Raw genomic sequence first — 11,224 nt, forward strand, 5'->3', positions numbered from 1 at the left:
ACATGACCCGGTGGGGTTATATACAGGGGAGGGGAAGACTGGGGAAAGGAGGGGGGGAGCCGCAGCACTGAAGCATGCCCTGGCCAAGGGATCAGACCCAGCAGGAGCCCCTGTATCCCCCTCCCCGGGTAGGGGGTGACATGGGCACAACTTCTGCCGGGGGGCCAGGTATTGAAAAGAGATGGCAAAGTGCCTGTGGGGCAGCCAGGCCCCGGGAGAGGCTCAGGGCCAGCTGAGCCATAGGGCAGAGGGAAGGGAAAGCTGGGATATAGGGTCCCCCGGGCTGGATCGCAGCAAAGGCTGCAGGGGGAACTGGTCTTTGCTGGTGCCAATGGAGGGGGCCAAACAATGCCATGGCTGCTGGCCCCCTGTGCCCAAGCCCTGCTGAAGCAGGGGGGCTGCAGTGTGTGTATGGGGGCTACAGTGATGGGAGGGTGCCGGTGCATCCCGGGGGTCCAGGCACCAGGAATTGTTGGCTGCCCCATCAGGGCTGGGGCTCTGCCACAGCCACCAGGCTCAGATGGGGTCTTTCCTCTCACCCAGAAGCCAGTATGTCCTCATCTTCCCCTTGCCCTGGGGATGGAGGGGATGGTGAGACCCTCCCCCCTCCAGTGCTTGGTCCTTGGGTACCATCCCCAGCACCGAGGGGCACAGGGGGTTCCAGCCCCAACCCACCCACCCTGTGGCAGGAAGTGCTGTCACCCCACTGGTGTCCCCGCATCCTCACCTTCATCTCCACATCCCCACGCAGCTCCAGGTCGAAGCAGCCAAACTCATCCAGGACCTCCTTGGTAGTGGATGATACGTGGATCTTCAGGGCTGGGTGGCACAGAGGGACAAAAAGGGACATGGCTGGGTCTGGAAGCAGGGCACGACGTGCAGCACTGAACCCCATCCACCCTCCCCATGGCTCACCCTGTCCATTGGACTCCATACGAGATGCTGTGTTCACTGTATCCCCAAACAGGCAGTACCGTGGCATCTTCAATCCCACCACCCCAGCACACACAGGACCTGCGGGCACAGGGATGCTCGTGGCTGCTGCAGGGCAGACGGGTGCCCCTGGCCGCGGTGCCGGCGCTCACCGGTGTGCACACCGATGCGCAGCCGCAGCTGGTCATTGGGACGGTGCCGGATCTTGAAGGTTTTGACAGCCTCAAGCAGGGCCAGGGCCATGCGGACGATCTCACGGGCGTGCAGCTTCCCGTTGTGCACCGGCAGCCCCGACACCACCATGTAGGCATCCCCAATAGTCTCCACCTGCGGGGTCAAGGGCAGCAGGTATGCCCCAGGCTCCTCCTGCCTGCCTCACCTCGGGGACTGAGCTTGCTGGCACCCCCCTCACCTTGTAGACGTCAAAGTTGTCGATGATGGCATCGAAACACGTGTAGAGATCGTTCAGCAGCGTCACAACCTGGTGAAGAAGGGGGTGTGTGGGGCTGGGAGTGGGCATGTCCCCCTGCCCAGCAATGGCACTGCCAGGGTATGACCCCCATGCCAGGGCTGCCCCCAAGCCCTGCTCTCACCTGCATAGGTGTGCTCTCTGCCGAGAGGGCAGTGAAGCCCACGATGTCACTGAAGTAGATGGTGACACTGTCAAAAGCCTCAGCCCTCACCGTCTCCCCACGCTTCAGCTGCTCTGCCACAGAGCTGGCAATGACAGCGGGTGATGCTGGTGAGCTCCCACCACAACCCCATTCCCTCTGCACCCCTTGCATCCGTGTCCGTGCATCCCAGCAGTGGATGGATGCTGACCCCACACCAACCCCCAGACCCACACATTTCCATCTCCCCCCCTCTCACTGGGGCAGAATCTGGTAGAGGAGGTTCTCCGCCTTGCGCTTCTCCTCCAGGTAAGCCTGTGTCCGCTCCTCCACCAGCTTCTCCAGGTTGTTGGCATACTGCTCCATGCGTGACAGCAGGTTGTCCAGGATGCTGGTGCTGCCTTCCCTGCCGGGGTACAGTCAGTGGCACCATGGGAAGCCCCAACCACAGCCCCATGGCCATCCCTGCTCCCCCCACAGCCACCCACTTGTTGAATCTACGGATGAAGATCTTGATCTGGCTGAAGTCGGGGCGCTCGGCCGGGTCCTGTGCCCAGCAGCGCTCCATCAGCACCGCCAGCTCCTCACTGTGCACCCCAATATCGATGGAGGGCCGGAAGAACGGCTTCTGGCTGTTGCGCACCTTCTGCACGATCTCTGCAGGGGGTAGCCCATAGTGAGCACTGTGACCACCCCAGCAGGGATGGGACCACCCCACACCTGCCCCCCATCCTCACCTTTGGGGCTCAGGTCCATGCCCTCGATGTAGAAGGGGCCGTTGCGCAGCGCGACCTCCTGCACGATGATGCCAAAGCTGTAGACATCAGCTTTCTGCATGCCCGGGGTGGGCAGGCGCCCCTTCTGCAGCAGCTCCGGGGCTGTCCATAGCTTCTCTGGTGGGACACAGCCATGGAGTGGTGAGACAGGGCCACCCCACCCCCCTGGTCCCCATGAGCAGCCACTCACTGGCATAGAGGGCATGCGTGTCCTCGCCGTCACAGGGCGAGCGGAAGCTGGCCAGCCCATAGTCGGTGATCTTCAGCACGAAGCGGCTGTCCACCACACAATTGGATGACTTGAGGCTGCCGTGGTGCCCGATGATGCTGTTGTGCAGGAAGGCCATTCCCTGGGATGAACGACAAGGTGAAGCCGGAATCCCTCAGCTGCATCCCTCAGCCCTTTATGCTCCTTGCTTGGGTACCTTGACAATGTCATTGATGAGGGAGTGGCGGAACATCCAGTCCAGGTTGATGCTCTCATTCTCCAGGACATCCTGGGGCAGCACATTGAGTGGACCCCAGGTCAGTGGGATGGTGGCAGTGCTATCAGCCCCACAAGCACCCATCTGCAGGGGGGGTCTGCAGCACCAATCCCCTCCCCTCCATCTCTGACTTCTGTTTGGGCACCTCTGCTGCAAGTCTTATGGGGTTTGTGTGGCCACCAGCATCTACAGCCCTGTCCCCAGTGCCCAGCCCACCCGGCTCATCAGCAGTGTCACCCGGTGCCCCCCCAGTTTCCCCTACCTGCAGGCTGCCCCGTGGGCAGTACTCAGTGACGATGCAGATGTTGGGGGGGTCAATGCACGCCCCAATGAAGCGGGTAAGGTGGTTGAACTGGATGTCCCGCATCTGCACATGGAAGCAGAGCCCAGACGGGTTTGAGGTCAGATGGGACCACCATTCCCACCCCCCAAGCCAGGACCAGCCCCTGCAACCCCAAGCAGGGCGCCCACCCCAGCCCAGACCCCAAACCTACGTGTTTCAGCTCAAAGAGCACCTGCCGCGTCAGCTCAATGCGCTTCTTGTTGATGTGCTTGATGGCCACCACGTTGCCCTGGGGTACCGGGATGGGAGGAAGAGGAAGGGTTTGGGGAGGGATGGAAAGTGCCAGCATCTGGCGGGGCAGTGGTACAGCCACGGGGGAGAACCCGAATAGGGTTGGGAAGGGTTTAGGGGGGTGGCTCAGTTCCCTGCCTGCTGCACTGACCTTGAAGTGGCCGGTGTTGGCGAAGATCTGGTACTTGCCATGGCTGGTCATGAGGGAGCCATAGCTGGAGCCACGCTGTGAGGAAGGAGGGGGTTAGAGATGGGGATGCTGGGGTGGGGGGTGACAGGCACCGGTAGAACAGGGCAGGGACACCCAGAGGCATGCAAGGGATGGTGCAGGACAAGCTCTGCGTGCTCTGTAGGGAGGGTGAAGACTATAGGATGAGGTATGATGTGCTGCAGGAGATGCAGGGAATGGGTAAGGTGTGGCCACATAGGGGATGGAAGACTCTGTAGGGGTTTGATGTGGTATGGTGCTCTGTAGGGGTTTCACAGCTATGTAGGGGATGGATCAAGAGTGGCTCTGCAGGGATGCAGGGTTGTGGAGGGGATGGATAAAGTGCAGCTCTGTAGGGCATGGAGAGCTACGTAGGGATGGAGGACTGTGTAAGGGATGGATGCAATGGGGCTGTGGCTCTGAAGGCGATGGAGGGCTGTGTATGGGATAACAGGGGAGGAGTGTTGCACAGGGAGGAAGGGCAGCAAGGGCAGGGGCAGGAGGAAGGGTGCAGCTCTCACCAGGGACAGTGTGAGCCGGCTCCCTGCTGTCTTGTGGTACCGCTCAGGGCTCCCGAACTGCAGCTCATCCCAGCGGATCCTCCACAGCATGCTGGCAAGCTCCTTCTCCAGCATCAGCTTCCTGTAGGCACACGGGGGGTCAGGGACCTCATATCCCCCCTGCCCTGCCTGCTCCCAACCAGGCTGAGAGGTGCCTGGTACCCAAGCAAAGGGTCTCCCAGTCACCACTTACCTGAAGATGAGGAAGCTGGAGATGCCAAACATGACAAAGGTGAGGCCGGTGCCCAAAGCCACAATAGCCAGCATGGAGAGTGGGGCTGCAGGCAGGAGGTGATATCAGCATGGGCCAGCTGCCCTGCACGCACAGGGAAGGGTGCTAGGGACTGAGGGGTGTTGGGACCCACTTTTATCACAGGAGGGGTCATCCACATCGAAGACACAGGGTGGGTTGTCCAAGGGGGGAGCCCCCTTTACCCAGGGGATGGGTCGTCCCAGCCAGTGGATCTGCTTCTCCACACCTGAGTAGTGCCCCACAACCTATGGCAGACAGAGCTAAGCCCCACCATGTCCCCAGCATCCCAGCATCCCACAGGATCTCAGTGTGATCCCCACCTCATACTTCCCGGTCTTGGGGTCGCTCATGGCCCATAGGTTGAAGTCAGTGTCCCGGTCATTGTTGCTGTCCATGCTCACCAGCCCTGTCACCCCTGAGGGACAAGCAAGAGCCAAGGTGGGACAAGGACTACAGAGCCCGGTGGTACCCGCAGCCTGTGTGCCCCTGCCCCACTGTTACCCTGGAACTTGCGGTCCCGCATCTTCTCGATGATGTGTGTGGCATTCTTCTTGGAGCCGCCCTCCCGCAGGGTCTCGTTCAGCACCATGGCGTACAGCAGCATCCCATCATAGAAACAGCCCGCCACCAGGTTCATCTGACAGGAGAACCTCACCATACCCATATGTACATAGGAGCCCCCCAGACACAGGATCCCCCACACCAGGGCCATGCACCCACTCCATAACCCCACACCAGGGTCAACATGCACCCTGTGGAGATGATAGAATGGTTTGGGTTGGAAGGGACCTTAAAGCTCATCCACTTCCAACCCCCTGCCATGGGCAGGGACACCTCACACTAGAGCAGGTTGCTCCAAACCCATCCAACCTGGCCTTGAACACTGCCAGGGATGGGGCACCTATAACTAAATGACAGTGGATGGGAACTGTGGCTGTTCCCATCTGGGACGGCCCTTCCTGCATTGCCCATGGCCATATCCCACTGTCTGCATCCTGCTGATGTACCACAGCCCCATGCAGAGGATCCCACCACCCCATCCCACAGCAGGACTCACTCACCAGGGAGTAGTTGAGCTGCACCCCAAACTTCTGCTTAGCCCGCAGGATGAGCTGGGTTTGGAACTGCTGGTACTCCGGGTTCTGGGGCTCATAGTAGGTGATCACCAGGACCATCTGCAGCCGAGCACAGCACGGGTTCACACCCCACAGCCAGGAGGGTCCCTGTCCCCAGCCTGGTGCATGCTGCTCACCTGGAAAGCCTCCCGCAGCCCCGAGTCCTGTCCTGGGCTCTGCTGCCAGGGCTTGAAGGCATCGCGGGCAGAGTCTCCCCTCAGGCTCTCCCCAAAGACATCCAGGTAGAAGAAGACGTAGTCCCCATTGGTGAGGTTCTCCTGCTGTGCCAGCTGCATGATCTGCCGCAGCATCTCCGGCGGCCCGCACAGGTACACCACTGCGGGGAGATGTGGGGTGTCAGGGGGGTGATGCCACCCCATCTGGGGGCAGGTATGGGGCACGATGCTTTCCCGTGGGGTAGGATGCTTTCCCCTGGTGCAAACAGGGCAGAACAACCCTGGAGGCACACTCGGTGCCTGTGGCAAGGATGGGGCAGGCGCAAGGGGCAGTATTTGGCTCACCACCTTCTCACACCACACACCCCATGGCCACAGAGCCCACTCAGACCCATCATCCCTGCTGGCCGTGACCTCCTCCTGCCCCATCAGCCACCTTGTGCTGAAGGGGGGACGGAGAACAGAGGGAACCATTGCTGCAAAACCCGAGGCAGACACCCCACATACAGGCCCCGACATCCCTGCTCCACCGAAGGCCACCCGGGGGGATGCCTCCCTTGGCATCACCTCCCCATCTGCCCCACTCCGGGGCCCGGGGGGGCCGGAGAGGCGCCAGAGGCCCCCGGGGAGCACGGTCTGAGCAGCAGGACAAGCCCATGTTTGGGTTTGCGGCCGGCCATCCCTGCGGCAGGAATGTGCAGGTTCCCGGATTCCAGCACCTTTGGCGGCCGCAGCGCTAATTGGAAACAGAGCATCTCACTGCTGTGACCCACACGGCAAGGGGGTGCCCGGGCCCCGGCCGCCTGCCCCACATGTCCCCATCCACTGCCGGGGGCTCAGACAGCCCCGGCGCGATGCCCACCCGTGTGCTGCATGGGGCAGTGTGGGGCTGGCACAGGGCACCACGGGCTGTGGGGATGGGCGATGGAGAGTGTCCGGAACCCCCCCGAGCAGGGGCCCTCCCTGCCCTAGCTGAGGATCCTGCCACTGCCTCCTCCCTCCCCCCGGAAAACCGGGGCCCCCGCTCCAGCCATCCTGGCTGGGAACCCGGGATTGAGCAACGGAGGAGGCGGGTGCGGGAGGAATGTCACGCTTGGGCGCTGGCCCCGGCGCACAGCCCTGATCCATAGGGCCCAGGGCTGGAGCACCACCAGGGCTGGGGACAGTGGGGAAGCCCCATGCCATGGGATGGGGTCCCTGGGGCTGGAGGGCACCCGGCCATGCAGGCAGCAGTGGTGGCAGCTCGGTCACCCATGGGGCTGGGGTGGGAGAAGGAACCCAGCACAGCCACTGTGGGCATGGGAAACCCACTGCGAGGTGGGGAGATGCTCGTGGGCATGGGGGGGAGTTAAATCACAGCAGCTCGGGCTGTGCATGAGCAAGAACCATTCAGGGTCTGAAATGGCTTCCCCGTGAGTGCTGCAGTGCTCCAAGTAAACACTCCCGGCTGGCACACTTGGCTGGTCAGCAGCCAGCACTGTGCCATCCCCACACCCCCCAGCCAGGACGGGCACCTCAGCATCACCCCATCACCCAGCGGCACAGGATCCCCCATGGGGACACAGCCTGGGACCCTCCACATCCCATTGCAGGCTCTGTAAGGGCCGTGGGGCCGCAGCAGCTGGAGGCAGATGGTGGCACCCGGGGCAGGCAGCCCCAGCCGCGGTGATGGCACAGACCCACCGAGCAGGGGGGGCTGGCGCCGGTGCGGGTCCCCAAGGACAGGTTCAGGAGCCACACAGAAGGGAAGGGTCAATGCCTGAGGCTCCGGTGACACCGGCAGCTGATCCCTGCCTGCTCATACAGCTGCAGGGGCTGGGAACGGCCAAAGGCAGCCCCAGCATCAACAAGGGCAAGGGAATGGGGTCCTGAGAGCCTGGGGTGCAGGCAGCACACAAGTGTTTGTTTTAGGGGTGCCCATGATGCATGGGGATGGGCAGGACCATGAATGTGCAGACAGTGCGGCAAGGTGCTGCCTGACCCCTGCTTGGTGGAAGGCAACCATAAAGAGAGGGTAAATCCTGGCTTTACGTAGTTAACCCCAGTTATGAGCAGCCCCATCAGCACAGGGCCCCATCCCATCTGCCCCATGCCCATAGGGACTGCAAGGGTGAGGACCGCACGCACTCCCCCTCAATGGCAGCACCCAGCCATCCCCCAGGCAGGGACCTGGGCTCTGCAAGCAGATGCTCTGCTAATTCCCTCAGCCACAGCTCTAATTATATCAGTGCTTTCACAAGTGGCAGGAGGGACGTGGGCCCCTGCACGTCGCAGAGGCACCGCTGAGAGGGGCAATGGGAAGCGCGATGGACCCACATCCCCTGTGCCTGCTCTACAGAGCATCAGGGACCGGCAGCATTGGGGGCACACAGTGGGGCAAGGAAGGGGCTTCCCCCAGGACAAGTTTTCCAAACTCCTGCCCACCATGGGAGAAGGAAGGTGATGCCAAGAGGGATGAATGCTGTGTCATTGGGCACGGATGTGGTTGTGACCAAAGCTCCTGTTTTCCCCTCCAAGCTACGCCACACAGAGGTGGGCAACCCTGGGACACTCCTGCAGGTCCCCACTCCCTGCCCCACATCCCAGGTTAGGAAAGCACCCAATATCAGCATTGCAGCCCTGAGCACCCAGCCCGTGGGGCCGAGCACCCAGCCCCACATCCTGCCCCATCTCTGGGTGCTCAGGTCTTTGCCCACACTTGGCCTCCTTCCCCATCAGCCACAACCCTCTGCCTGCACCAGGAGGGATCGACTCCCATCGGGATGATTTACAGCACCAAGCCGGAAACGTTCACAGGAATCACTGATTTCAGCCTTCCCTGAACGATCCTTTGCCCCCATCCCACATGGCTCCACAGCTGGTGACGGTGCATGTAGGCAACTTCCATCCCAGTCCCTCAGCCAAGTGAATGAGGGTCAGCCACAAGCTGCTTGTCTCCCGCAGCCCACCATGGGATGCTCAGATGTGGGGCACCCGGTCTAGCACCCCAGAGCACCCCAGCCACAGCTCCCAGCCTTAACCATGTCTCACTGGCTCATCTGGCTCCACTCATCCCTGCTCAATGTCCTTCTTAATGACACAGCATCTCAGGATCCATTAAGAAGCATCGCGGAGCGGCTGGCTCCAGGATCAATACCCCGCTCATCAATAATGAAGGAGCATCAGGCTGCCCTTGCTCTCCAGCTGCCTCCGTAAGCCCCTCCATTTCCTCCCGCTCCCAATATAGCCGCCCTCCTGGGGCTCTCAACAGGCCCTGGATTGATGCACCCATCCATCAGCGGGGTGGGGCCATGCCCAGCCCCATCCGTGGGGCACAAGGGGACGGGCACAGTGTGGGTGCCAGGCTGGGGGGCTCTGCATGGCCACGGCACAGCCGCCTCAGCCCCAGGTACGTAACCAGGGCCAGCACTGCCCTTCAGACGGCCACGTCCACACCATCACCTTCAGGTCCTGCCTGTTCCTGCTAACACAGAGGGTAAGGTGGCCCCAGCACCCTTCACATCACACGTCCCACACAGGGCAGGGTCCTCACCCAGCACAGGGTGATTGGGTAACGGGGCTGGGAGGGGGACCCCATGGCTCCCACCCTCCCCTGCATCCCCCTATTGGCACTGGGGTGGCCCAGGGGCCTCGGGTCCTGCCTTGCCCCCTCTCTGCACCCCCCTCCCCATGCAGGTCCTGCTGCTCCCCCAGCCCCACCGTGACAAAATGTGCCCACCCCTCACTGCTTTGCTCACCCTGCCTGGGTCTCACTGTGCCCCCTCAGCCCATCCCTATGCCCCACATGGGTCACTCTGCATTCCCAGCCCTTCTCTGTGCCCCACAGAGGTCCCACTGTGCCCCCAGACCCTTGCTGTGTCCCACAAGGGTCTCACCCTGCCCACTTCCTTCTGCACCCCATATGGGTCCCTTCATGTCATCGGCCCCTTGCTGTGCCCCATGCAGGTCCCGCTGTGTCCTCAGACCCTGACGGTGCTCCACAAAGGTGCCACTGTCTCCTTAGCCTGTTGCTGCACCACACATGGATCCTGCTGCGTCCCTATCCCCTCCCTGCGCCCCACAAGGCTCTCACTGCCCTCTTAGCCCTTTGCTGTGCCCTACACGGATCTCAGTGGCCCCCTACCCCCTTGCTACACCCCAGATGGGTCCCACTGCCCCTCTGACCCCTTTTTGTCCCCCACTGTGCTCTCAGTTCCTCACTGTATCCTGTACAGGTCCGTTGTGTTCCCGTCCCTCTGCTGTACCCCAGATGGGTCCCACTACACCCTCAACCCCTTGCTGTAGCCCACATGTGCTCCACAGCACCCCATCCCTTTGCTGCACCCCAGGCAGGTCCCACTGCACCCCCAGCCCGTCGCTGTACCTTATGTGTACCACACCGCACCCCTGTCCCCCCACTGTGATCCACATGGAGTCCCACCACATCCCTATCCCCTCCAGCGCCCCACACGGGTTGCATCACACCCTCATCTCCCCCCTGTGCCCCACACGGGTCCCATCACATCCTCATCTCCCCCTTTGCCCCACACCAGTCCCATCACACCCTTATCCCCCCACTGTGCCGCGCACCAGTCCCCCTGCACCCCCACCTCCCAGCTGTGCCCCACACAGCTCCCACCACATCCTCAGCCCCTCGCTGTGCCCCACGGACGATTTCACCTCCCCCCCCCTCCCATCCCTGCGTAGTTCCCCTGCGGGGACCCTCTTCCCTCACTCCCCCCCCCCAGGCTCTCAGCCTTATCCCGAGTGGGGTCCCCCCCACTCCGCCCCCCTCCCCACAGCCCCACGCACCGCGCCCGTTGGCTTTGATGAAGTGCACGGCGGTGTCGGGGCCGCCCTCGTCGGGGGAGTAGATGTGGTGGCGCACGGTGAGGTTGCTGCCGTCCTGCAGCTCCTGGTACACACCCTCGACGGTAAAGTAGTAGGGTCTGTCGTCGGTCTTGCGGTCCACGTACAGGAGGACGGCGCGGGCGCTCCAGTTGAAGTGAGCGTGGAGGTGTGAGACGAAGGCGCCCAGTTTAGGGGCCGAGGGCCCGGTACGCACCGTCGTGCTGTAGTGCTCCCGTTTGCGGCTGAAGCCGGCCGCCACCGCCCCGCCGGTGATGAGCGGCAGCCTCCAGTGCGACGCGAAGCGCCCCACGGACGCGGCCGGGTACACGCAGCCCGGCCCGAAGAGGACGTCGGGGTCGTGGTAAAGCTTCAGGTCGACGGCGTTGAGCGGTGCCACGTACTCGGAGCAAGCGCCCTCCAGCTCCGAGCTCATGAACTCGACGCGCACCGAGAAGGGCCGCGGCAGCAGCGGCGGCTCCCCCCGCTCCAGCGCCTCCAGCGCCAGGCTCAGCGCCGGCCCCACTCGCGGCCAAGCCCACGCGTAGCTCACGTTGCGCTCCGGCAGCACCACCGCCACCGTTAAGTTGGCCGCAGCAGCCGCCCCGTCGGGGGTCGGCACCCGCCGCCCCGCGGCCGCCGGGATGGGCACGGGCAGCAGCGGCAGCAGCAGCGCCGCCGGCAGCAGCGGCAGCAGCGGAGCCAT

General features: G+C 62.9%; 1 protein-coding gene across 1 annotated transcript; it reads right to left on the reverse strand.

The window, feature by feature from the left end:
• Positions 1-11,224, reverse strand: NPR2 (natriuretic peptide receptor 2). The gene is made up of 22 exons (XM_034072778.1): positions 10,483-11,224; positions 5,653-5,852; positions 5,462-5,575; positions 4,902-5,037; positions 4,721-4,815; positions 4,513-4,645; positions 4,341-4,425; positions 4,109-4,229; positions 3,531-3,605; positions 3,300-3,377; positions 3,068-3,172; positions 2,746-2,817; positions 2,511-2,670; positions 2,282-2,437; positions 2,033-2,201; positions 1,804-1,950; positions 1,527-1,650; positions 1,346-1,414; positions 1,086-1,260; positions 916-1,014; positions 728-819; positions 1-573 (listed from the first exon to the last, which is right to left on the reverse strand). Exons 1-22 carry the CDS (start codon positions 11,222-11,224, stop codon positions 517-519), a joined length of 3,204 nt encoding a protein of 1,067 aa, XP_033928669.1. The 3' UTR covers positions 1-516.

The sequence above is a fragment of the Melopsittacus undulatus genome, chromosome Z, assembly GCF_012275295.1.
Source record: "Melopsittacus undulatus isolate bMelUnd1 chromosome Z, bMelUnd1.mat.Z, whole genome shotgun sequence".
NCBI classification, from domain to species: Eukaryota; Metazoa; Chordata; class Aves; order Psittaciformes; family Psittaculidae; genus Melopsittacus; species Melopsittacus undulatus.